This window comes from Peromyscus eremicus, chromosome 1 (genome assembly GCF_949786415.1).
Source record: "Peromyscus eremicus chromosome 1, PerEre_H2_v1, whole genome shotgun sequence".
NCBI lineage: Eukaryota > Metazoa > Chordata > Mammalia > Rodentia > Cricetidae > Peromyscus > Peromyscus eremicus.
The window spans coordinates 56,418,420-56,443,140 of record NC_081416.1 but is presented as its reverse complement, the minus strand read 5'-3'; the positions used below and the strand labels follow the sequence as shown (position 1 = coordinate 56,443,140).

General features: G+C 54.1%; 4 protein-coding genes across 4 annotated transcripts; 3 read left to right on the top strand and 1 right to left on the bottom strand.

The window, feature by feature from the left end:
- Nucleotides 1-61: 61 nt before the first annotated feature.
- On the top strand, nt 62-3,048 carry LOC131898242 (T-box transcription factor TBX10-like). The gene is made up of 7 exons (XM_059249361.1): nt 62-356; nt 429-530; nt 841-1,012; nt 1,613-1,768; nt 2,001-2,068; nt 2,275-2,369; nt 2,759-3,048. Exons 1-7 carry the CDS (start codon nt 178-180, stop codon nt 3,046-3,048), a joined length of 1,062 nt encoding a protein of 353 aa, XP_059105344.1. The 5' UTR covers nt 62-177.
- Nucleotides 3,049-4,205: 1,157 nt separating this feature from the next.
- On the top strand, nt 4,206-6,045 carry LOC131898230 (mitochondrial coenzyme A diphosphatase NUDT8). Its single transcript, XM_059249349.1, has 4 exons — nt 4,206-4,762; nt 5,099-5,231; nt 5,538-5,615; nt 5,706-6,045. Exons 1-4 carry the CDS (start codon nt 4,569-4,571, stop codon nt 5,931-5,933), a joined length of 633 nt encoding a protein of 210 aa, XP_059105332.1. The 5' UTR covers nt 4,206-4,568; the 3' UTR covers nt 5,934-6,045.
- A 726-nt stretch (nt 6,046-6,771) lies between these two features.
- Nucleotides 6,772-11,060, top strand: LOC131898222 (double C2-like domain-containing protein gamma). Its single transcript, XM_059249338.1, has 10 exons — nt 6,772-7,857; nt 8,007-8,086; nt 8,158-8,229; nt 8,386-8,495; nt 8,573-8,708; nt 8,822-8,875; nt 10,074-10,231; nt 10,320-10,401; nt 10,524-10,620; nt 10,692-11,060. Exons 1-10 carry the CDS (start codon nt 7,620-7,622, stop codon nt 10,820-10,822), a joined length of 1,158 nt encoding a protein of 385 aa, XP_059105321.1. The 5' UTR covers nt 6,772-7,619; the 3' UTR covers nt 10,823-11,060.
- A 422-nt stretch (nt 11,061-11,482) lies between these two features.
- LOC131898211 (NADH dehydrogenase [ubiquinone] flavoprotein 1, mitochondrial) lies at nt 11,483-16,553 on the bottom strand. The gene is made up of 10 exons (XM_059249331.1): nt 16,359-16,553; nt 15,227-15,309; nt 14,984-15,154; nt 13,790-13,973; nt 13,331-13,520; nt 12,548-12,760; nt 12,222-12,388; nt 12,006-12,087; nt 11,746-11,891; nt 11,483-11,642 (listed from the first exon to the last, which is right to left on the bottom strand). The coding sequence occupies exons 1-10, from the start codon at nt 16,428-16,430 to the stop codon at nt 11,556-11,558; spliced, it is 1,395 nt and encodes a 464-aa protein (XP_059105314.1). The 5' UTR covers nt 16,431-16,553; the 3' UTR covers nt 11,483-11,555.
- Between the last annotated feature and the right edge of the window lie 8,168 nt (nt 16,554-24,721).

The window sequence follows — 24,721 nt, the reverse complement described above, 5'->3', positions numbered from 1 at the left end:
GTGTGGATACTACCTGAAAGATGAGGCTGAATGGACAGTGAGTCAGGCTGGCAAGGTCAGGGCTCACAGATTCACCCTCTCTCCACAGTCTTCCTGTCTGCTGGCCTAGGGGTACTTGCTCCCCCAGAGACCTACCCCCCACCTGTGACCAGTGCCAGCTGGGAGCCCCGGCTGGGGATGTCCTTCCCATCAGGTTCCTGCACCATGCCCACAGAAGGCCAAGCTATGGTGGAGCCCACTGGGCAGGGCCCCAAGAACCCACGTGTGTCCGGTGTGATGGTACAGTTGGAGATGAAGCCACTATGGGAAGAATTCAACCAGCTGGGCACGGAAATGATTGTCACCAAAGCGGGCAGGTGTGGGCATGGACAGTGGGGGCTGGGCAGGGGGTGGGGGCCACGGCCAGGCTGAGCACCTCTCTCCCACAGGAGGATGTTCCCCACCTTCCAGGTGAAGATCTTGGGCATGGACACATTGGCTGACTATGCTCTGCTCATGGACTTCATCCCGCTGGATGACAAGAGATACAGGTCTGGGCCCCAGGGGGGTGGGGGAAAGGTGCTGAGGACAGGAACTGGACCCCAAGGTTGGGCGGGGTGATGTGGAGCCCTTCTGAGTTCATGCCCAGGAGGCTTAGCCTGGAGCAATAGCCTTTAGGCAGAAGGAAGCCCAGCACAGAGGGGTGGGCTAGCCTGAGGCAGGCACAGGCATGTACACATGCAGAATTAATTCAAAAACGAAGGATGCTGGGTCAGGATCAGCCTCTTCACTATTCTCTTGGTCAGATTTGGCACTGAGCAGGACGGGGACAGCCCTTGACCTCTCACTATGCTCCCCCAGGTATGCCTTCCACAGTTCTGCCTGGCTGGTGGCTGGCAAGGCTGACCCCGCCACACCTGGCAGAGTGCACTTCCACCCTGACTCGCCAGCCAAGGGTGCCCAGTGGATGCGTCAGATCGTGTCCTTCGACAAACTCAAGCTGACCAACAACCTGATGGACGACAACGGCCATGTGAGGCGCAAGCCCCTAAGCCACTGGGGAGGGGCTGAGCCGGTTGTAGCCGGCTGGCACTCTGATTGGCATGAAGCCGGGGGCTAGAGCTGGCAGGGCTGACATATCTGAATGGTATCAGAAGGAAGAGGGGGAGGAAGGTGCGAGAGGAGGCTGTTTGAAGCCTAGGGGACAGCCTGAGCAAAGGTCCTGAGGCCACCAAGTATGGAGTGAGTTGGGAGGCTGCCAGGAGATTCCCAGTGGGGCTGAAGGGAAGACAAGGGTAGGGCTCTCACACAGGCCAGGTGCCGAGGTGAGAACCCTGGCTCTTCCTCTCTGTGGATGGCGCTACAGAGGGTTTAGAGCAGGTGTGCGTGTCTTGCCCAGCTGCTGTGTGGAAACCGGGCAGGACAAGATGGGGAGGCAGGGAGGCCAGGCAGGATACAGCTGAAAGATGACGGGGCTGGCTAACATGGGGATAGGTTGGAGAGGTAACCAGATTCTACGTAGTTCTGAAGGTAGAGCGGAGATAGGCCATGGGCAAGGGGCAGAAGGATCGTGGGCCCAGGGAGGATGGCTGCACCAGCTGTATCCCTGCACTCGGCTCCCACCCTCCTACAGATCATTCTCAACTCCATGCACCGTTACCAGCCCCGTTTCCATGTGGTCTTCGTGGACCCACGCAAGGACAGCGCCCGCTATGCCCAGGAAAACTTCAAGTCCTTTGTTTTCACGGAGACCCAGTTCACAGCTGTGACAGCCTATCAGAACCACCGGGTGGGTCATACCAGAGCTCATGAGGACCAGCTCATCTCTGAGTGGTGGGGACTGAGGCTGGGGGTTCCCCCTGCCCCCTGGACATCTGCCTTCATGTTGGCTCTGGAGGTCCTAGGCCAAGGGGGTCTGGGTCCTGCTGACTGGGAGTTCCCAGGGGACGGAGTGGCTAAGTGTGGGCTTTTCAGGGCCCAATGGCTGGAAGCCAGCCCATAACTATACTTTCTCTCTGTAGATCACACAGCTGAAAATTGCCAGCAACCCCTTTGCCAAAGGCTTCAGAGAGAGTGACGCGGACTCATGGTACTACCTCATCCCTGCCTTCTTGCTCTAAGCCCAGCCCTGGCCCCAGGTCCCACCCAAGCAGCTCCAAAGGCCTTCACTTCTGACTTGTTTCACGGTTATGTCCTCTGGCTTGCCCTGGGATCCCCTATCTGACTCTGACCACAATGTCTGGGGTGGGGGTTCCCCTTGGCCTCCTACCTGATTCCTGCTTGCCCTGTCTTCAGGCCTGTGTCCCCAAAGCCACTGTTCAGCATCTCAGCCCGGAGTCGTAGCAGTCTCGGTCCTTGCCTGCTTAAGGGTTCTGCAGAACGAGAGAAAGGTAAGAACCCAGCCCAAACACAATGACAGGGACACATAGGCCTCTAGGAAGGGGCTTCACCATGATCAGCAATATCCCCACCTAGGCAGAAAGGCCCAGGGAAGAGAGAACAGGGCAGGGACATGGTATAGAACACAGGAGGGGTGCCTGGTGGGCTTCCTGGAGGAAGCAGATCCTGAGCTGGGCATTGGAGATGGAAGCCCAGCGTGGGACTGGGAGAGGGTATTGGGATAGAGGAGAAGGTAAGGAAGAAAGTTCAGGCAGAAAAGAAAACAAGGAGAAATACTGAAGCAGGCCAAGATGGGCAACCAGGGACAAGTAGGCCTCAGTATTAGGACCGGGAATGTGAGGGGAAATCCCTGGTCCTCTGAAACCATTTTCTCCCTCAGAAGCCAGTAAAGTTTCAGCTTCCAACTCCAGGACCCCTACCCAGCCGCACCATCAGCTGCTGCCTGCCCCAGAGGTCCTGCTGGCTCCTGCCACCTACAGGCCCCTCCCTTACCAGGACCTGTACCCTGGAGGCCCTGGCCACGTTGGAATCCCAAGGGCTCGGCTGGCACCGTACCCTCTCCCCAACATCGGCACTGATGGAGATCAGGAGGACCCAACCCTCCCAGCCAGACTGGGGCTCCTGCCCTCCTCTGCCTTGTGCTTGGGGCCTAGCCAGGACTCCCAGTGATGCCAAGTGCTTTGGAAGCCTTTTACTCTGTGCCCCACCTCTCCTACCCTCCTCTGTAGAGACATCTTCTACGGAGAGCAGGGCAACTGGAAGCCCTGATGGCAGCGGTTCCTGCCTCAAAGCCAGTCTGGAGCCTGCCAGTCTTGGAAGCAGGACTCCTACCCAGAAGCCCTGAATTCTGCCCCCCTGCCTCAAAGATGACTCCTCTAAATCCTGCTTCGATTGTCCTTCCTCCGCATTAAACTGCTTGACACCAGGAGTCAAAGCACTTCTGTCCACCCACAGGAACTCCCAGACCAGATAATCCCATCACCTTTGCAGGTATCCAAAAGCTGGACCCAGGAGCACAGGGTGATAGTAACAGTGATGACACCAGCAAGGCTGTGCTTAACCTGGTGTGTCCCCCACTTTGTGCACCCATATAAGGACGTAACTGGCTCAGAGAGGCTTCTGCTCACAGTCACACAGCAAAATACCGCTGACACCCATCACTCCATTTAAATGATGTCCTCCAAGGCTGGTCCTGAAGGCTAGAGGCCATCAAGGGGTGCTTAATATGATAGGTAGGGATCACACAGGCCAGGGTAGGGACGGGTGTAGACTCGGAGAGCCAATCAAGGCCGGAGGGAAAAGTCCAGGTGGACAGGGGCTGGAGTCCTGCTCGGCAGAGGCTGGTGGGATAAGGCTGGGGGAGGCGCGTATCCTTCATCCTCTTGGAGTGGGCGCCCCAGGACCCGGAGGATCCGACTCTGCTTAACCCAGAGCTCTTCCTGTGAGACCTTTTGGAAAGCACCGACACCCACAGGGGCGAGAGACAAGGAGCCCAGCAGATCTTCAGTAGCCAGACATCTCAACCCCCCGAACCTGAAGTCAGGACCCACTCAATTCAGGTCACCCAAGTGTTCTGGAAACACAAAGACCAAAACAACACCGCAGCATTGATAGGGAAGTCAAACTGGCCCTCTTTTCCGGGCACGCCTCCACTAGCTCTAGGCCCGGTCTTTCCCTCAGGTGGCGCCCTGGTTCCGGTACACAAAACCTCGTCTGCCCTCGCCTAGCAAGCCCCGCCCCAGATGCCCCGCCCCAATCAACCTCCGCTGCCCAATAGCAGCAAGCCCCGCCTTCATGCCCCCAGTATGCCCCGCCCCCGACAGCCTCCGAGACTGCCCCAGACGGCTTCGTGTGGAAGGCCTCCGAGATCCCGCCCCAGCAGACACTGCCTTGTCCGCCTCCGAGGCTCTGCTGGGGCAGGCCCCATCCCCTCGGCCTGTGAGGCCTTGCTCCGGCAGTCCCCGGCCCGCCCGTCTCCGATACCCGCCTCCGGAAAGCCCCGCCCCGCCATCCGAGGCCCCGCCCCCGCAGGAGCACAGGCTTCCGACCGCCCCTGAGGCTCCGCCCCTCAGTCCCCAGCAACACCCCCTTCCGACTCTCGCTTAAGTCCCGCTCCGCGCCTGAGCTTCCGCGCCGCCGCGACTCCTCCCTCGCTGGCCCGCACCCTCTGTGTCCCGGGCGTCTGGGACATGCTGCCTGATTGCTTGTCCGCCGAGGGCGAGCGGCGCTGCCGGCAGCTGCTAGCGGGGACCACTGCCCGGCTGCGCTCGCGGCCTGCGGCGGCCGCGGTGCTCGTGCCGCTGTGCCTGGTGCGCGGTGTCCCGGCGCTGCTCTACACGCTGCGCTCCAGACGCCTGGTCGGAAAGCACAAGGGGGAAGTCAGGTACGCCGGCCGTGCCGGCGCACCACCTGCGGCCCGCACACCCCGCTGAATTTTCCCCTTCAAAACCTGGACTCTGCCCCTTACCGGAGACTGGAGAGTGGCCGTCTGGGGCTCCCGTTGAGGGCACTCCAGGGTCAATATCTGTGCCACCAGGACATCATAGGCAGACTTGGGGTGTCTGAGCAGCAAGATAGTCTTACCCTGCTGTCGACCCTCATGTCCTAACCTGCATTTCCAGTGCCTGTCGTCCTCTCCTCCCCGCTCCTCACTTACTCTAAAGGGAGGTAAACTGCCTCCCGAGGGCCTGTGGTTCTAAGACACCCTTTGCCCATTCAGTTTCCCAGGTGGTAAATGTGATCCCGACGACCAAGATGTAATACATACGGCCCTTCGGGAGACCCAAGAAGAGCTGGGCCTAGAGGTGCCCAAGGAGCACGTGTGGGGTGTCCTGCAGCCTGTGTATGACCGGGTGAGCCACCCTCATCCTGTCACACTCTGTGCCCCAAGTGAAGGGGTGAGCCAGCCCTGCTCAGGGTCCAGGGAGGCTTGCAGGGTAGGCTGCATTGATCTGGGCTTGAAAGACAAGTGGGAGATTTTAGGGGGGTAAGGGAAAGAGATTCTAAACACTTCAAACCTGTGAGTCAGTCAGCATGGTGAGAAGCTAAGGAAAAGGATTGGAGGGCTTGGCCATGACTGCCCAAGACCTCTGGATGGCAGAGCGAGGTCTGCCTCTCAGCTCTGCTTCGCCTGACTGCTCACTCTCCTCCTACCCTAGGGAAAGGCCACCGTAGTCCCTGTGCTTGCCAACGTGGGCCCACTGGATCTACAGAGCCTCAGGCCCAACCCTGAGGAGGTGAATGGGGGTTACTGAGGAGCTGGGATGTCCTACCAGGGGATTCAGAGGCAGTCCTCTGTCCACCCTCTCTTTGTCTCTTGCCCACAGGTGGATGAGGTATTTGAGCTGTCTCTGGCCCATCTGCTGCAGACCCAGAATCAGGGGTATACCCACTTCTGCCAGGGTGGCCACTTCCGCTACACAATGCCTGTCTTCTTGCATGGACCACACCGTGTCTGGGGCCTCACAGCTGTCATCACTGAGTTCACCCTGAAGTTGCTGGCCCCTGGCATCTACCAGCCCTGCCTAGCTGTCCCCGAGCTGCCTAGGAGTTGAGGTCTGGCCTTTAGGGGCCTCGGCCTTCATTTGAGCAGGCTACTCCAGAGCTGATTAAAAGAGTCTTTGACAACTTTGCTTTAGCATCTTCTGTGTGGAACAGGGGGAAAAAGCAGGGCATGGTGACACACCCGTGTAATCCCAGCACTGGGGAAACAGGTGGATCTCTTGGGGCTGCTGGCCAGCCAGGATAGGCTACTTGGAGAGACCCAGGCCAATGAAAGACCCTGTTTCAAAAGAAAAAAAAAAAAAAGAAGAAGAAAGAAAGATAAGGGCTGATGAAATAGCTGGGTGGGTAAAGGCACCTGTCCCAAAGCCTGACAACCAGGATTTGATCTTTGGGACCCACATGGTGGAAGGAGAGAACCAACTCCTGCAAGTTATCTTCTGACCACTACATGCATGCTCACATATGTGTATGTATATACATACACAGAATAAATATTAAGTGAAAGAAGCAGAGTATGTGGCACACCCCTGTAATGCCTGCACACTGGAGGCAAGCTAGGAGGGTGGAGAATTCAAGGCCCCCTGGTACTTGTGTTGCATAGTGAGACTTTGTCTCAGAAACCAATAGGCTGTTGGGTAGCAGAAGGGGAAGGGTTGCTGGGGAGCTACTGTCAGTGAGATCTCCTGTCAGGAACACCTCAAAAAAGTGACCAGCCGGGCGGTGGTGGCGCACGCCTTTAATCCCAGCACTCGGGAGGCAGAGCCAGGCGGATCTCTGTGAGTTCGAGGCCAGCCTGGGCTACCAATTGAGTTCCAGGAAAAGGTGCAAAGCTACACAAAGAAAACCTGTCTCGAAAAAAAAAAAAAAAAAAAAAAGTGACCAATGGCCAGGGCAAAGGCCAGTCTAGGTAGAAGGTACTGCCTGGAAGGAGGAAGGGAAGAGCCATATGGAGATGAAGAGATAGGCCAGTTCCACCGCACGGAGGGCCACCATAACGCCAAGGGGACAGACTTGGGAGACAAAGGGACATGACTGCTTTGATTGTATCCCAGCCAGGGGACAGGGCCAGAGTGTGGCATGATTTCCAGCTGGTTTCCTCAAGGGAACTAGAATGTAGGGCCTTCCCAGTTGCTATACCCACTTCTCCCACAGATGCCTCCCCATCCATGCCCACCTCCATAGCCCCCTCTCTTCACCTCCCTTCATCTCCCCACATTCCTACCCTTCTCACCTGTGTCCTTTCCCGCCTACCCCCAACACACCCTCTTTGTCACCTCTAGCCCTGCGGCCTCCTTAACCAACAGCAGGACCACATGATGCTGGTAAAAATAGCTCCACTTGACAGAGTGTGGGTGGAGGGGGGGGCAGAGGCAGGAGACAAGGCTGGGCCCCCGGTGCTAGGGAAGGGCCCTTGGGTGGTGTGGGCTCCTGACCCCTCCCTGCTCAGTCACACATTTGCTCAGGTCACTTTAGTCTCGGGTTCTGTCACCCTAAGCATACACCCAGGACCAGCAGCAGCAGAGCGGTGTGACAGCTGTCTCAGGTAAGGACCCCAGAAGGCTGACTCCAGCCTTGACCCTCCAGGTAGAGCCCCAACCCTGCCCGTTTAGTCTTAGGATACCTTGGTCTGTCCTAGGGCAGCCTTGGTGATGCTTCTTTCTTCCATCTTGGTATTTAGGTGTGTGCCCAGTGTCTCCAGTAGGGGGGAGTTTCTCTGAGTCTATGTCTGAGCCACCATGGCGTGTGCAGGGCCAGCCGGTGGGCGGCAGCGGGTGAGCATGCAGGAACACATGGCCATCGACGTGAGCCCCGGGCCCATACAGCCCATCCACCTCATTTCTGACTACTTCCCACACTTCTACCCCTTCCTGGAGCCGGTGCTGTGCGCACCAGACCCGCAGGTGGCCCCGGCCATCCACTCTGCACCCCAGCTGCAGCCCAACCCGGAGCCAGAAGGAGACTCAGATGACAGCAGTGAGTAGGGGAAGCAATGAAGGGGTGCTCCCTAGGACCGGGTCGGGGTGTCTCTAGCACCCATGGCAGAGGCCAGGCAAGTGGCACTGTGCCATGTGGGACAGGTGGGTGCAGGAGTGGGGTGACCATGCCTGCCCCTGCCCCCTTAGCTGCCCTGGGTACCCTGGAGTTCACGCTTCTCTTTGATGCAGACAACAGCACCCTACACTGCACAGCCCATCGTGCTAAGGTGAGGATGGGGCCAGGGCTCCTGGGGTGGGACAAGCCACAGGCCTCTCTACATCCACGTTCTGTTTCCAGGGCCTCAAGCCACCAGCCTCGGGCTCTGTGGACACCTATGTCAAAGCCAACTTGCTGCCAGGGGCCAGCAAGGTGAGGGTAAGATCTAGGCCCCTTAGATGGCAGGGCCAGCTTAGGTACCCACGGAAACTACGTCACCCCTACCCCAAGAACTAAGTCTCAGTTGATAGGATCCAAGAGTCAGGGCAGGAGGCCAGGAGGGGACCTGACCTGCCTGCCTGGATCCAGGCCAGTCAGCTTCGGACTCGCACTGTTCGAGGCACGAGGGGACCTGTCTGGGAGGAGACACTCACCTATCATGGCTTCACTCACCAGGATGCTGGACGGAAGACCCTGAGGTGAGGACCAGATTAGCCACCGGTGGGGGGCAAGGGGCGGGGTTTGTATGATCAGGAGTGACCTGGATGGCCACCAGGTTATGTGTATGTGAAGATTCACGGCTGCGGCGCCGGCGGCGAGCACCCCCTTTAGGGGAGCTACGCGTGCCCCTGAGGAAGCTGGTGCCAAACCGAGCCAGGAGCTTTGACATCTGCCTGGAGAAGCGGAGGCTGGTGAGTGGGGCTGGGGCTCCGGTTGGGTCCACAGGGCCAGGATCCATGTAATGAGGATGGGTAAGGGACCTGGACAAGGTCTACTGAAGTAACTAAGTGCTATGCTTTTTCAGACCAAGAGGCCCAAGAGCCTGGACACAGCCCGCGGCATGTCTCTGTACGAGGAGGTAGGTAGGAAAACTTGACTGAGCAGGTATGGAGACAGACAGGCCTAGATGGCCTGGGCTGGGATCAGGTGTGAGCTGGACAGGGGTCCAGGTCCTTAAAGGCTTAGAGGAATTTGAGTCCATTTCTCTCGTAAGTTCTGTGAGTCCTCAAGAACTGGCTGGGCAGGGTGACGGTGACTCTTTTGCCAGGGTAGCCTGGAGATGAGGACCTGCAGAGTTCTCAGAGGATATGTAGGCAGAGACCCAGGCATCTAGAGGCAGAACCTGAAAGGTGGTGCCCGTGGCCAGTGGAAGGTCTGGGCCGGGTAGAAGAATAAGCTCCCAGGATGCTTGTCTGCCTAGTGTCAGTGCTGGGGATACCTCTGGGTGTGCCTGTCAGGAGGCAGTGAAGGTGACCAGTGCTTACTGAACCGCACCTGAGATCCTGCCCAGAAGCCCCACCACCCAGCAGGAAGGGCATCTAAAGGCTGGAGGCAGGCTCTCCACCTGCTGCTGTCAACAGAGTGGGTGCCCTGCCTCCTAGTGGAGGCCCAAGTTTCTGCAGCGGCTGATTAGCTATGCCCAAGCCTTTGAGTCCCTCATAGTGGACATCAACTAAGAACCCCGAAACAGTCACAGCCAATCCCAGAGCCTGTGGCAGAGCACTCCTGTATTACCAAGCACCACCAATGATAAGGAAGTTTGGATCTCTGCTGTCAGTTCTACCCCAAAGGTGGGGAAGAAGGCATGATCTCCCAGGCCATCATCCCAGCTGGGGGGCTCCAGTGTCTAAAGAATGTGGCAAAGGACATTCATAACATGGTCAGTAACATGGCATAACAGGCATAACAGGCAGTGTTTGTGGAGGTGGGCTTAAGAGGTAAGAGACCTGTCTCTCCCTGATGACAGCCTCCCAGAGCTACTTCCATTGCATGGGAACAAGCTACTTAGAAAGCCCCTGGCATGGATGGCTGTGACAAACATGTTCCCTTACTTGACCTGACAGAGATGTGAGCAGCAAGCCCTTCCTTTCCTTGGGCTTTGGAAGGGACAGACCTCTGAGAAGGTCTCTTCATGGGTACTGGGGAAAGTGCTGTTTAGGGAAACAAACTTGATGGCCTGGTTTCTCTATAGGCAATTGTGCTCTCACACTGGGGCCCAGCCCCTGCAGGTGGGGGCTTCAGACTGGACAGGGTCTGACCACAGCTTACATCTGCAGGAGGAAATGGAGGCAGAGGTGTCTGGGGAGGAACGTGGGCGCATCCTACTGTCCTTGTGCTACAGCTCCCAGCGCGGTGGCCTGCTGGTGGGTGTGCTGCGCTGCGCCCACCTGGCCCCCATGGATGCCAATGGCTACTCGGACCCCTTTGTCCGCCTGTGAGTAGAAACAGGCAGGTGGGCATGAAGCGTGAGAGAGAGAACCCTTGGCTCTGCAGGGTTCTAGCTAGCCCATCTCTCCCTCCAGTTTCCTGCATCCAAGTTCTGGGAAGAAATCCAAATATAAGACCAGTGTTCGGAGAAAGACCCTGAACCCCGAGTTCAATGAGGTGGGTCACGGCTGGGAGAACCCAGTAAGTGTGGTCTGGATTTAGCAAACCAGGCCCTGCCTGAGCCTGTCTCTAAAGCTGCAAGGGACTCACCTCCCTCTTCCCTGTCCCTTTCCCTGCAGGAATTCTTTTACGCAGGTCATCGGGAGGAGTTGGCCCAGAAAACACTGCTGGTCTCCGTGTGGGACTACGACCTGGGCACAGCTGATGACTTCATCGGTGAGCAGAAACACGGGGTGCTGAGGGGAGCCTCAGGAGCCTCTGCTGACTACTGACCCATCTTTCGGCAGGTGGGGTGCAGCTGAGCAGCAGAGCCAGTGGGGAACGCCTTCGCCACTGGCGCGAGTGCCTGGGCCGCAGTGACCGCCGGCTGGAACTGTGGCACCTGCTGGACAGTGTGCCCCCCCAACTTGGCGACTAGCCAGCACAGGCCCTGCTCGCAGCCTGTTCAGGGGCCAAGACATCTGCTGCAGCTGCAAAGAGCTGTAGGTTGGCCCCTACCTGCTGTGCCCATTCCTGTCTCCTTTCAGTCACCCCACCCCCAAACACTACGCAAAACAAACATCTGCTTCTGCCAGCCAGGAGCCTGTCCTTTCTCTAGGAACATCTGCCTCTTCTCTGCCCTCGCCTCACAGGGCAGAGCAGGCCCATATTCTGTTTCCCACCCCTTAGAACAGTGGTTCTCAACCTTCCTAATTATGCAACCCACCCAAACAGTTCCTCATGGTGTGGTGACCTCCAACTATAAAATCACTGTTGCTACTTCCTAACTGTAACTTTGCTACTGTTATGAATCATAATGTAACTATCTGAAATGTAACCCCAAAAGGGCCATGACCCACAGGCTGAGAACCACTGCTTTAGAGGCTGCATTGGGCCAGGTTTGGGACTGGGGATACAGCTCAGTGGCAGCACACACAAAGCCCTGGGATGGATCCCTAGTGTCACAAAAAGAAAAGTAGGCCATGCCCAGCCTTCACCTCCCTGTCCCATCCTGCTTCTCTTGCCCAGTGCAGGAGGAAGCCTCCACAGGTGGATGGAAGATAGTGGGGTGGAAAGCAAAGCCACAGACAAGCTGTGATTGAAGAGTGAGCAGCACTTGTTTATTGTCCGGCTGCCCGAAGGATATGAAATCACCAGGCCAGGGTACGGGCTCAGGAGGCTGACTGCCTGGCCTGGTGCTGCTGTGCGAACCGTTGCATCCGCTCCTCAAGCTCTGGCCGGAAGTGTCGGATCAGACCCTGGGAGAGAGGCAGGCACTGTAGGAACCAGAGTTCCAAATTCCCAAAGCTCCGGGCTCTCAATGCCACCCACTTTAGAGTCACACAGCAGGGCAGTGTGTACCTGTACTGGCCAGGCGGCCCCATCACCCAGGGCGCAAATGGTGTGGCCCTCTATCTGCTTGCTGATCTCCCAGAGGGAGTCGATCTCAGCTGGCCGGGCATCCCCCTTCACAAAGCGGGCCATCACTTTGTTCATCCAGTCGACACCTGCAGCAGAGTAGCAAGAGGGGCCTGAGGCTCTCCCACCAGGGAGGGGGCAACAGGACGGGGGAGGTGAACAACAGCCCAGCAGCCAAAGCCCAGCCTTCCCAGGAAGCTCACCCTCACGGCATGGGGTACACTGGCCACAGCTCTCATGCTTGTAGAACTCAATGAGACGAGCGATGGCTTTCACAATGTCTGTCTGGGAGACAAGGGGCAGTGCAGACACCTCAGCCTCCCACAGCACCCCACCTGGATCCCAGGGTTCTGGCCCCACTTCCCCACTGTACTGGGACCTCAGGCTGCCAGGATTGTGGGGCATGGGGACTGCATTACCGAACGATCCATGACGATCACTGCAGCTGTGCCCAGGCCTGTCTGGGCCTGCACCAGTGCATCAAAGTCCATCAGTACCGTCTCACACACAGACTTGGGGATCAGTGGAGTGGATGAGCCACCAGGAATCACAGCAAGGAGGTTGTCCCAGCCACCTGTGACACCACCTGTGACATTCCCCAAAGAATGATCACAGCTAAGACTGGCACATCTGCTTAGGCTTAAGACAGGACCAATGTCAGCCCCTGAAGCCAGCCTGGCTCCTGAGGTTTCCCACTGCGCCTTCTCACAGCACCCTGCCCCTCCTGGCTGGCCCCCAGGCTTACCAGCATGCTTCTCAATCAGCTCCTTCAGTGGCACGGACATCTCCTCCTCCACAGTGCAGGGGTGGTTGACATGGCCAGAAATGTTGAACAGTTTGGTCCCCGAGTTGCGTTCTCGGCCAAAGCCAGCAAACCAGGTGCCCCCACGACGGCAGATGGTGGGGGACACAGCCACTGTCTCCACGTTGGCCACAGTTGTGGGGCACCCAAACACTCCTTCAAGGAAATGAGAGGAGACAGGTGACTGGTGGCTTCTCAGGAAAGGGAGCACGGTTCTTTTTTTTTGAGACAAGGTTTCTCTGTGTAGCCCTGGCTGTCCTGGAACTTGCTCTGTAGACTAGGCTGGCCTTGAACTCGGAGATCCTCCTGCTTCCGCCTCCCAAGCAGTGAATTAAAGGCGTGTGCCACCACTGTGTGGCTGGGAACATGTTTCTTGCAGTGGGATGTTTTATGTCCTGGTCCCATGGCAGTTCCTGCTCTTGTCGCCTCATCACTCTTGGCCCACACTGCACCCCAGACTCCAGGGAAGCTCATCTCCTGTTCACCACCACTCCTAGCTCCTAGGACAGGTACTGTGAAAGAAAGTCCACTGCCAGGAGGGGACATGGGTATGTGATGGTGGCACTGGTAGAGCCTGTGTTAGAAACACTGTCCCCTATCAATCTGTCCTCCCCTCCAAAGAGCACAGAGAAATATTGTAAGAAGCACCCAGAGGGCACCTGGTCACATCAAGATCCCACAGAGCAGAGCTAAGGCAAGGCCTCAGCCAGGGTCAGGCAGTCTTACCCACATCTGCTGGGAAGGGTGGCTTCAGGCGTGGCTTTCCCTGCTTGCCCTCAATGGACTCAATGAGCGCCGTCTCCTCTCCACAGATGTAGGCCCCAGCCCCGCGCACCACGAACACGTCAAAATCATAGTCAGAGCCACAGGCATTCTTGCCAATCAGACCTGCTTCATAGGCCTCTCGGATAGCTACCTGTGGGACAAGGTGTGAGTTCCCCAGCCCCACCACAGCCCAAGAGTCAGCCTCCAACCCAGGGGCCATGGAATCCTTGAAGACTTCCTAAATGGACCTTTGGAGCACAAAGGAAGAACTCTGGGGCCAGGTCCTGTTGTTGATGGACTCAGAAATGGACCCCTGCCCCCTGTTGGACCAGAGACTGGAGCTACCATCTAAAGATGGCTGTTCCAGGAAAGGGAGCATGTGAGGTGTGCATGCACTGTTGGCCAACACCCATGTCTCACCTGCAGATTGGAGGCCTCATTGTAGAATTCCCCTCGGATGTAGATGTAGGCAGCCCGGGCGCCCATGGCCCGGCCTCCAACCAGGCAGCCCTCCACCAGCTTATGAGGGTCATGGCGCATGATCTCTCGGTCCTTACAGGTTCCTGGCTCCCCCTCGTCAGCATTCACCACCAGATACTTGGGCCTGTGGGGTCCTGAACATCAGTCAGGCTACAGACCCACCAGGACCCAGCTCTCAACCAAACTCCATTCCTCTTGTACCCAGAGAACCTCAGAAAAGCTGGTCCTCTCTGCCCTACCTGAGGCTCTCTGCCTCACCACCAATGCCAGGGCACTCCCAGCCTAGTCCATCTGTGGCCAGGTATGTCCACAAGCAAAGTCTTTGTTCTCCTTAGTCCCGACATCACTCCCTGTGCCTTCTCTTGAGAGTCAGCTCTTGGTCATAAAGACTCTCCTTCAACCTCCACCACAGCCCTGAGGCCAACAGGAGGTAGAGTGGCTGACTTAAAAAAAAAAGGGGGGGGGGAGCTGGGCATGGTAGTCAACATCTTTAATCCCAGAACTCTCAAGTCAAAGGATCTCTGTGAGTTCGAGGACAGTCTGGTCTACAAAGCAAGTTCCAGGAAAGCCAGGGCACACAGAGAAACCCTGTCTTGAAAAACAAAATTTTTTTTTTGCTTATTACATATATTTACTGGTAGAGGCAGCATGTGAAGCTCAGGGAACAATTTGTGGGATTCAGTTCTCTCTTTCTTCCAAGTGGGTCCTGGAGATGACCTCAGGTCACCAGGCTTGGAGGCAGGCTCCCTTACCTGCTGAACCATTATGCTAGCCTTGTGGCTAACTTTTATAATTTGTATTCTAGGTGTCAACTGAAGTTGCAGGTCAAAAGCTGAACCAACAGTATCTTTTTAATTCCTGAATATCATGCTCAGGCATGAAAAAAGAAACTTGAGATTCAAAAGGGCCAGATTCCCCAAAACTTGACAATTACTAAAAGGCAAAGTTGGGATTTGAGTAATAAGGTCTGCCTGAGTCAAGTCTTGTATACACTATAATCTCTTGAGTCTCTGCTGAGGAAATCCAGAGACATCTCGTAAGCTCTGCCTGGCCTCTTAGAATCAGCCCCAAAGCCCAGCGCTCCGGCAGCTCTAGTCTGTCCTACCACCACAGCTCGTGGCGCTCCCCACAGACCTGCCGTCTGAGGGCTTATTCATGAAGCTCCACTTGAGGCCAGTGGGGAAACCAGCACCGCCGCGGCCCCGTAAGCCGGATGTCTTGATCTCACCCAAGATCCAGTCAGGCCCTTTCAGCAGGATCTCCTTTGTCTTGTACCAGTCACCCCGACTCTGGGCACCTTTCAGCCTGGACAGAGAAGGAAAGGATGTGAAGGAGAGGCCCTGCTAAGGGACCAGCAGGCTAAGGGCACCGTCTCACCTCCAGTCATGGCGGCCATACAGGTTGGTGAAGATCCGGTCTTCATCCTTCAGCGAGCCAAATGAGGTTTTCTTGGGTGCTGTCTGGGGAGACGGAAGGTCAGGAGGCCCAGCGGAGCTCTGTGGCCATGAGGGGCTGGGGCAGAGGCTTCAAACTCTCTGAAGCATCACAGCTACCTATCATCACTACCAATTTCAACGCTTCCTGTTTAGAAGTTACTGGGCTAAACGTTCCATACTTCATCTCAATTCAATCCAAGACAGGAATGGTTTCCTCCATTCTACAAAGAAGGAATCTGAGGCCCTGAGCGAAAGGAACTTAGGGAAGGTCACAAAGCCAAAAGCAGATGGTCCCTGCTGAGCCCATATCATACTTCAACTATGGCACCAACACTGGTTCCCCAAGCCCAGCATTTACTTGTCCAGCTCTTCCGCCAGAGCGAAACCTCGTTAGAGGAGGGGTTTGACTTCCCTACCTCTGCTAAAGAGGCAGTATGTGTTCACTGATGGAAAGGAAATGCCTCACTGGAGCTGGGACACAAAAGGGATGAGGGGCCTACCTGAGATTGGGTGGAGGGGTATAGATTGGATTGGCTCATGGTAGTAGAAAGTGGCCTGACTTCCATTCTTACCTCCTTAAAAGTATTTTCCAGGTGTGGTGGTCGATGCCTGAGCACCCCGGGAGGCGGAGATAGGAAGATCATCACTAGTTCGAATACAGCTTGGACTATATAGTGAGTGAACCTCTATCTCATAAAGCAAACAAAAACCACAAAAGCGCTTCCTGGCCACTACAGGAAGCAGAACACTGGCGGGGCAATGAGGAGGTATACAACCTCTCCAAAGCTGTTTTCTGCATTTGCAAATGGGGCAATGACCCTGATACCCGGCAAGGGTGCGAGAAAGAAATAACAGACTTAAGATGTCGCAAAACCTGCAAACCCTCACGCTAGGACGAGGCTGTTAAACAAAAGAAGCTGGACCGGAGAGCGTCAGCCCTGGGTTGGGACCGTTCGTTTTTATCCAGGCTGGGCGGCAGCCTGGATTAAAGAGGACTCTGCAGAGGGGACCATAGACCCGAGGAAGGAGCGCGCTGCGCGGACACCCCAGGCCTGAACCAGGACGGGCCTCACCGTGCCGCTGCTGAAACGCACAGACACCCGCACGGGAAGCGACCCGCCGAGAAGCTGCCGTGCCGCTAGCATCGCCGGACCCAGGCGGGTCACCTCCCGCTGTCACCTTCAGAACTCCGAGCCGCGGGACCGGCGCGACTGAAAGGCACGGGGACGCACAGGAAGCGCGTCACACGCCTCTCAACCGGCGGCGCGCCCATGCACCCGCGCGCCTTCGCGCTCCGCCCTCGGCCCCGCCTACTAAGGGGGCGTGGACACAGAGACCGGAACTTTACTTCGGGGCTGGGGCTTCTGGGAGGTGTAGTCCAGCTGACCCAGCCTGTCCTTTCTTAGAGACCAGGTTCCTCTCCCAAGTAAACAAATGCTCTGGTGTCGCCCTCTGCTGGATCCCGAGTATTCCACTTCCTACAGGCTCTGCGTTTAGTGGGCATAAACTGTATGCACGAAAGGACGCTGGGGAGAGAATCAGTCGGACTAGAGCCAAATTGACCTGATCTAGTGTAATTACACTGACAGAGCCCAGCCCTGCTGGATAAAGCGCTCCCTCTGGACATCGTGTGCCGGGAAAGTGCTCATTAACCCCCCACCCCAAAAGCTGACCGGGCATCTTTGCGTTGATCTTCTCTGGAGCAGTGTGTCTGCAGGCCTTTTGGAGTGATGCAGAGACCATGGTCAGTGGGTGTCACAAACCACTTTCGTTCCAGTCGGTGCTGCAAGGCTTGCCCTCCCCTTTCCAGGGAATCTAGCCCACACTGCAGCCTGATCCCTCCTGTCCTCAGAATCCAACCCCAGCTTGGCATTTGAGGATTCCACCGTTCATTCAGCATGGTCCAAACCACTGTTGTCTCTTCCAAGACCCTTTTCTGGGCCTCAGTGGACATTAGAGCGTGACTGTTGCTATCTCCTTCTGAAGGGACCAAGCAGATGCCATAACAGGCTGCTCAGTCTTCTCTCAGAGATCAGGCCTCAATTTCAGTTTCCTGAGACTTGAGCAAGCAGTTTCTGGGAGGGCCCCGAACAAAAGACAGTCCTTACAGAAGCTCCCTTTCTGCACGTACTCTGACCGCTCAAGGTTCAGTCAGTTGTTTACTGTCTGGGACCCCTTACCAACTTAGAGCTACGTGCATGGGTCAATGTGAACATTGACCAGCCAGCCTCCATGGCAGCTCAGGGACAAAGCCTGGGCTACTGAGTCAGCCCTCACAGTCAGTATGTGCTAGGCCAGCCAGCCTCCATGGCAGCTCAAGGATAAAGCCTGGGACTTGTCCAGGCCTGCCCCAAAATGATAACTGTAACCCCCAACCAGTAAATTCAAAGGTTACACACCCTCACCCAATCATATGATGCAAAGGCTTGTACCACCCTGTTTGCAGTTTTTCCCTTTAAAAACCCCTCACCCTGAGAGCTCAGGGCTGTCTTCCTCCACCCGCTGTGTCAGATGTTGGACGTGGACCAAGCCCGGGCTTGCTTGTTTTTAATAAACCCCTGTGTGCTTTGCATCAGGAATTGGCTCTGTGGTGCTCTTGGTCTCTCGACATGGCACAAAACTTCCCCTTATTTTCTCTGTCCTTTTCAGTTCAAGAAAGTATTGGGCACTTGATCGATCTGTAGAGGGGACCCAAAACGGCTTGACCACACAGCTGCCATGACAGGCTTTAGGAGCCTAGACATAGCTTCTGTGACAGGCTTACTGGCAGGCAACACCCAGATCCAGGATAATCCTTATGCTGACACCACCCAGGGATCCACCCAGGGATGGGGAAGTACCTGACATCCCAAATTTTCCAACCATTAGATAAGGTGGCCAGGTGTCCGAGTCTAGCACACCCCTGTTTTTGTTTTACAGATACCCCTAGACAATTGCCAGACAATCAGGGTCCTGGACCCTGGAAATCCCCTCACCCCAACCTCTGCTATGATAAAAACCCTACACAGCCCGGGCTCAGGGCTCTCTGCTCTCACCGCTGCATCAGACAGACAGAGAGACCAAGCTCGGAGCTTGAAGAGAATAAAGGCTCTTTGCTTTTACATATAGGGTTCCTGGTGGTCTTTTGGGGGTCCCCAAGATCTGGGCATAACAGATCAATGCTTGTCTTACTCAGCCTTCGGACCTTGCTCTGGTGTGACTTTTACAGAACAAAACCAAAAACATTTCGTTTGTTTTTCTTTCAAGATAGGGTCTCATTTAGCCCTGGCAGGCCTGGGATTCACTATGTGGTGTAGGCTGGCTTTGAGCTTGCTGTGATCGTCTGACTTCCTAATACTGGTATTACAAGATAGACCCAGATATAAGATAAGAGTTTTCCCTCCCTTCCTCTCTCCCTTCCTTCCTCCCTCCCTCCCTCCCTCCCTTCCTCCCTTCCTCCCTCCCTTCCTTCCTTCCTTCCTTCCTTCCTTCCTTCCTTCCTTCCTTCCATCCACTTAGCCAAACAGGGTCTCACTATACAGTCCTAGCTGGGCTGGCACTCACTGCGTAGGGTCAGATTAACCTTGCGCTCACAGAAATCCTCTGCCCCACGTGCAGTGATTACAGGTGTGGGCCACCAGACCTGGCTTTCTTTTGGGCCTTTCTCCCCATTTTAATCTTCCATTCTGGGTAGGAAGGAACTGCCCTATCCTGTAGTTCTGAACTCATTCTTTCTTTTTAAGGATGTACTTGCAGCAGTGGTGGCGCAGGCCTTTAAAATCCTAGCACTTGGGAGGCAGAGGCAGGTAGACCTTGGTGAGTTAGAGGCCAGCCCAGCCAAGGCTATACAGAGAAGCCCTGTCTCAAAAAAAAAAAAAAAAAAAAAAAAAAGAAAAGAAAGAAAAGAAAAGAAAAAAGAAAAAAAGAAAAAGAAAGAAAGAAGAGAGGAAAAAAAGAGATGTACTCGTAGGGAGGGGCCAGAGAGGTGGCTCAGCAGCTAAGAGGACTTGTTGCTTCTGCAGAGGATCCAGGTTTGGTTCCCAGTGCCCATGTGGTGGCTCACAACCATCTGTAACTCCAGTTCCAGAATATTTGGCACCACAGTCTAACGTCTGAGAGTACTAGACACCCATGGGGTACACATATATACATGTGGGTAAAACACTCATACATGTAAAAAAAAATCTAAAAAATTAATTGTTTTTAAAAAACAGGATCTTGCTGGCTGATAGTGGCACACAATTTTAATCCCAGCACTTGGGAGGCAGAGGCAGAAGGATCTCTGAGTTCAAGGTCAGCCTGGTCTATAGAGTGAGTTCCAGGACAGCCAGGGCTACACAGAGAAACCCTGTCTCAACCTCACCCCACCCCCCCAAAAAAAACCAAAAACCCAGGATCTTGTTATGTAGCCCAGGCTGGCCTCTAACTCACAATCCTGCTTCAACTTTCTGAGTGCTGGGATTACAATGTGTGTAGGAGACTAGTGTGGGCCTGTTCACTCACACACTCCCCAGAATGTGTGCTGGTTAGTTTTTTGGTTTTTTTTTGTCTGTTTGTTTTTGGTCAACTCGACACAAGCTAGAGTTATCTGGAAAGAGGGAACTTAACTGAGGGATTGCCTCCACCAAATTGCCTGTAAACAAGTCGGTGGGAGCATTTTCTTGATTAATGATTGACATGAGAAGGCCCAGCCCCTGTGGATGGAGCCATCCCTGGGCAGGCGGTCCTGGGTTGTATTAAAAAGAAAGCTGAGCAAGTCATGGAGAGCAAGCCAGGACGTAGTGTTCCTTCGTGGCTTTTGCTTCCACCGTTTCTGCCTCCAGCATCCTACCTCTAGTTCTTGCCCTTACTTCCCTCAATGATGGACTGTGAATGTGGAAGTGTATGTCAAGTAAACCCTTTCCTCCCCAAATGTTTTTTGGTCATGGTATTTATCACTGAAATAGACAGGAAACTAGGAAGTGACCCTAGCTGGTGTAACTCCATGGGCATAAAAATGAGGCTCTGAGGCTTTCCTCCCTGACTGGTAGAGCTTTCCTTCCCATAGTGCTCTGCATACAGCAGACCCACAGCACTGCTGACGTGCCTGTGACAGTCACTGCGTTCATCACGGCACCTGAAAGAGGCACCAAGAGCATCCAGGTTCTGCCTGAAGTTTCACAGCCTGGCAGGACAGTCCCAGCCCCCCTCTCATGGGTAGAGAAGAAATGCCTGTGTAGAGCTAGGGATTACGCAGTTAATCCAGGGCTCAGACTTAAGTCTCTGGATCCTTTGGGGACAGAAGAGGGGGAGCAGGATGGAGCCAGGGGATTCCCCAACCCCCGTCTCTCATCAAGAGTACTCAAGTCATAATGGGAAGGGGCAGGGGTGCCAGGGACAAGAGATGGTGGTCATGGAAGTGATGGAATGGAGCCTGAAGGACAAATCCCACATTTGTCTAGTGTCAGGCTCAGCGCCAAGGCTTACCATGTGGTGTTCCCTTAATCCTTCCACGTACAGAGTGTAAGTGATGAACCTGATTACAGAAGCAGACAGTGTAGCTATGATGCCGAACGGTCCACCCAGCGTGTTACAGCTGCCAATGTACTTGCTTGCCAGGCTCCTCAAGTAAAGAAGGTCTGAGGCAGAGGCAGGAGGATTACTAGACATTCAAACCATCGTGTATGTAGTGAATTCCAGGCCAACCAGGGATACATAGCAAGACCCTGTTTCAAATAGGGGAGGTTGCTTATTTGTTTGTTAGTTTGTTTTTAAGGAGGCAGCTGGAGATGTCCCTTAGCTTGCCTAGCATGCTCAAGGCCTTGCCTTTGACCCCAGTAAAAAAGAGGTGTGTGTGTGAGTATGTGTGAGTGTGTGTGAGTGTGTGTGTGTGTGTGTGTGTGTGTGAGTGTGTGTGTGTGTGTGTGTGTGTATGTGTGGGCAGAGAGAGACACAGAGGTCTGTAAACTGGCTGTGCAGGCTCACATCTGTACTTTCAACTCTTGCCAACTAAGGTAGAAGGATTGCCAAGAGTCTGAGGCCAAGTTAGACTAGAAAAACAAATCTTTCTGAAGGTCCACTCTGGAGTCATCTCTTAAGCAGGCTCCTCTGGGGTGCTTCTCCTTTCTCAGCCTGTTCCTTCTCTGTCACTCTCTGTCTGTACACCAGGAGTCCCGAGGGATGCCTGCTGTCCCACATGCTCCACGGTCCTTTCCATACACTCCTGCTTCCGTGTCCACAGGCTCTTCCTCATAACTGACCCACCTTGACTTTGCAGTATGGGGCAATTGGTCCTCCATTGTTCCACTTATTCACAGTCTGGATAGGATCTCAGATTTTTGCTGTGTGGCCAGCCTTGCCATAAGCTTCCGGGTAGAAGTTCTTCTGTGGCCATCTGTCTTCTTGGAGGAGATACAGGATGCTGCCAGGAGCTGACATGGCTTTTATACTAAATGCCATATTCTAAGATCTCTACAGGTGTTTGAGGATGGGGGAACAAAAACTATTAGATGTATTTATAACTTTGAGAGCGTATGTATGACTTAACCCTGAATATACAGGTTTTCCAGCTAGTTACAGCTTAATGAAGTTAGCAAGGACAAGGAGGTTCACATTCTTAAGCTGAATAGACCTTGAGTAAGGAGAGACATTCTTTAAGTTGTTGGCAGTGATATCTGAATCTATTACCATTTTTAAGGCCCTGTAGCTGTAGTTCTGATCTTTGAGTACAGCTAGATTATAATCCTGAATGATTTATATAGAAATAATTATTTCTTAAGCTGTCTCCTGAGAAGGCAAAGAAGAGTGACAGGGAAAGATCCCAAGACTGAATGAGAACAGGAGAAAGGGGGCTTGTGAGTCAGGGTGCAGCCCAACTCTGAGAAAAGGAAAAGGACCCTCTTGGTGGACTCTATGCCGGGGTTTCCATCCCTAACCTAGCCCTCCATCCTGTCCTGGGTACAGAGAGCACAGGACAATGTATTCTCCATAGCTGCTTCAAGCTGAAACAGGGTGCAGGTGGTTAGGAGGACTCTGGCTAGTTAAAGGTGAGGAGGGAACCCAGGCATGTGGTCATCTGACCTGGCTGTAGAGGCAGGGAACAACTGTGTTTGGCTGGGCTGATCCACATCTCATAGACAAGAATCTCTGCTGACATCCATAGCAGGAAAAGCGCTGCAGGTCGTGGTCCACAATTACTGCTTTGATGTTTCTGCCAGCCTGCTGAAATATAGACTAGAGATGGGAATTAAAATTTATGAATTTATTTGGAGCTTTTTGGCCCATGGTCTTAATAATTGGGAAGAGCAGGAGTCCCAGGACCAGGAGAGAGAGAAAAAATACCACAATTATGAATAGACAAGTGAGGAAAAAATAAAAAAATTTAGATAAATTAGTATTATCAATCAGTACTGAAATTCAAATTATGGAAAAGTAGGTAATGAGTAGCCAAAAAAATTTTAAAATCCTAAGCTTGTGGCCCAAAGTGTATCAGAATTGTATTAATATTAAAATCTGAAATTTAAAATCTTAATAGAATGATACTGCTTGCATGTGGTTTCGCTGATGCCCCAGAGGGGAGCCACACATCTCTGGGCCCATCCACATGAGCAACGAACACCAGGCCATGACTGGACCTCTGCCCCACACAGACGGCTTGAGCCTGAGAGAGGTAGGCCAAGACTGGAGGACTTTTCTTTGGCCTATAAAATGATGGTGAAACAATGCGTGGTAGGAGGCAATTTCATAACTTCCCTCCATACTGAGTGCCAGGTGCCCCACCCATGCTACCCTTAGTAAAGATGGCAGTGAGGCCATATGACATGTCTGTTTTGACCTTATTTAAGATGTCTCCTAACGTCATGTTTATGTGTTTTTGTTTGTTTGTTTGTTTGTTTGTTTGTTTTTTAAGTAAACTGAGCAGATAAGGAACAGATAAATTGAAGCATTTAAAGTCAGTCAGAAAGAAATATAGATGGCCATATCAGTCATACATTTCCATTCACACATAGAAAAAAAAGATGGAGAAGTAGCAGTGTGCAGCTGGGCAGGAGAGAGGGACGCCCCCACCCCACCCCCAATGCGGCATGGTGCTAGCAGCTGCAGGGGAACGAACCCAAGCCATGAGTCAGCAGCAGTAGTCAGGGCGGGGGGCCATAGGTGTATTTTTCTACAATGAGGTATAAGGCCCAGTGAACTGACCTCGGGCGTCCCAGGGGATCAGCGAGGGCCAATGATAGCATCGTAAGATAGCCAATGGACCTCTGTCACAAAGGCTATGGGCCATGGGATTGAGAGTGTTATTCACTAAGCGGTGCTGTTTATTGTGTGAGAAAAGCCGCAGGTACAACAAAACCCACTATAAGAGTTTATTAGGGGAAGGGGAACAGAAGGGATGTGCTTAGGCCTATTGAAAGATTGTGCAGGAAGGGGGGGAGGGGTATGTGTGACCCACTTTTATAGATCCCCCCCCTCCGCACAAGTGCATATGGGCTTATGTAGCTATGCCACACATGCAATGCATAATTACATGATCACGCTGTGCACAAATTACGTGACCATGCAGTGTGAGGATTACGTAGAACATAAGGCCCTGGGATGACTAAGTGTCTTGCCAGTGCATACGTGGTCATGGCGGAGTGGCTAGGGATTTTATCAGAGAGGGCACAGGCTTCTCCATATGCCATTGCATAGGAATGGGGGCCGAAGGGCTATGAGCCCAAAAGACATGTGATACCAGCAAGCAAAATCAGACGAATCTGACCCCCAGTGTCCCAGAGAGTCATCGAGGACTAACGAACGGTGCAAGATAGCCAACAGACTCTCATAACAAAGGCTGAGGGCCGTGGAATTGAGTGGGCACAAGCTGTCTCCCTATGCCATCGAAGAACAGAGGCCGAGGACTAACGGCCCAGGAGAGACACAGTCGCCCTACCAGGACTTCGAGAAAAGCCAGAAGGCGAGGAGAGGACTGTGCTCAAGAAATGAAGCCTCACATCTAGGGAAATAGAGGTGGGGGGCCCCACCACAGACCCAATTGTTGGTATTGAATGGAAGGCAAAGTTGTTGATGAGTGAGAAAGCAGATTTATTGCAGGTGGAAGAGAGCGGATCAGGAAACAGATTTGTTGCAGGTGTGAGGGAGGGGGCGAGCAAAAGAGTGAAAGGCTGCTTTGGAGTAGGGACTTAGTAAGAGAAAGCTTGAACGCAGGGTACCCCCTTCCATCTATCGGATCGCTGGCAGACTTTGCAAAGGTCCTGTAAACACCAGGATATGAAGTGCTGGGAAGCAGCCATTTTGATTGGTGTATGGGACCAAGTCTAGGCCCTTATGGAGGTAGGCACATTTTCCATGAGTGAGGTAGAAAAAGTCCAAGGGCTGGAATCTCCCCACGTTCCTCAGCTGGGACAGCCCCTCAGAGCCTGCAGCGGCTGCTCCACTTTGCCTCTTGTTCTTAGGAACAGTCTCTGTCCTGAGAGTT

What these genes read in the sequence shown, in the direction of transcription:
- LOC131898242 (XM_059249361.1), top strand. Translation starts at nt 178, where the DNA reads ATGTCCTTCCCATCAGGTTCCTGCACCATGCCCACAGAAGGCCAAGCT. An exon ending in CTGGATGACAAGAGATACAG is followed by an intron (nt 531 to 840) that starts GTCTGGGCCCCA and finishes ATGCTCCCCCAG; the next exon opens with GTATGCCTTCCACAGTTCTG. An exon ending in TGATGGACGACAACGGCCAT is followed by an intron (nt 1,013 to 1,612) that starts GTGAGGCGCAAG and finishes ACCCTCCTACAG; the next exon opens with ATCATTCTCAACTCCATGCA.
- LOC131898230 (XM_059249349.1), top strand. Translation starts at nt 4,569, where the DNA reads ATGCTGCCTGATTGCTTGTCCGCCGAGGGCGAGCGGCGCTGCCGGCAG. An exon ending in AAGCACAAGGGGGAAGTCAG is followed by an intron (nt 4,763 to 5,098) that starts GTACGCCGGCCG and finishes TTGCCCATTCAG; the next exon opens with TTTCCCAGGTGGTAAATGTG. An exon ending in TCAGGCCCAACCCTGAGGAG is followed by an intron (nt 5,616 to 5,705) that starts GTGAATGGGGGT and finishes TCTTGCCCACAG; the next exon opens with GTGGATGAGGTATTTGAGCT.
- LOC131898222 (XM_059249338.1), top strand. Translation starts at nt 7,620, where the DNA reads ATGGCGTGTGCAGGGCCAGCCGGTGGGCGGCAGCGGGTGAGCATGCAG. An exon ending in TGCTGCCAGGGGCCAGCAAG is followed by an intron (nt 8,230 to 8,385) that starts GTGAGGGTAAGA and finishes GCCTGGATCCAG; the next exon opens with GCCAGTCAGCTTCGGACTCG. An exon ending in GCCTGGAGAAGCGGAGGCTG is followed by an intron (nt 8,709 to 8,821) that starts GTGAGTGGGGCT and finishes ATGCTTTTTCAG; the next exon opens with ACCAAGAGGCCCAAGAGCCT.
- LOC131898211 (XM_059249331.1), bottom strand. Translation starts at nt 16,430, where the DNA reads ATGCTAGCGGCACGGCAGCTTCTCGGCGGGTCGCTTCCCGTGCGGGTG. An exon ending in AATAAGCCCTCAGACGGCAG is followed by an intron (nt 13,974 to 14,983) that starts GTCTGTGGGGAG and finishes AGGACCCCACAG; the next exon opens with GCCCAAGTATCTGGTGGTGA. An exon ending in GCTGATTGAGAAGCATGCTG is followed by an intron (nt 12,389 to 12,547) that starts GTAAGCCTGGGG and finishes GGAATGTCACAG; the next exon opens with GTGGTGTCACAGGTGGCTGG.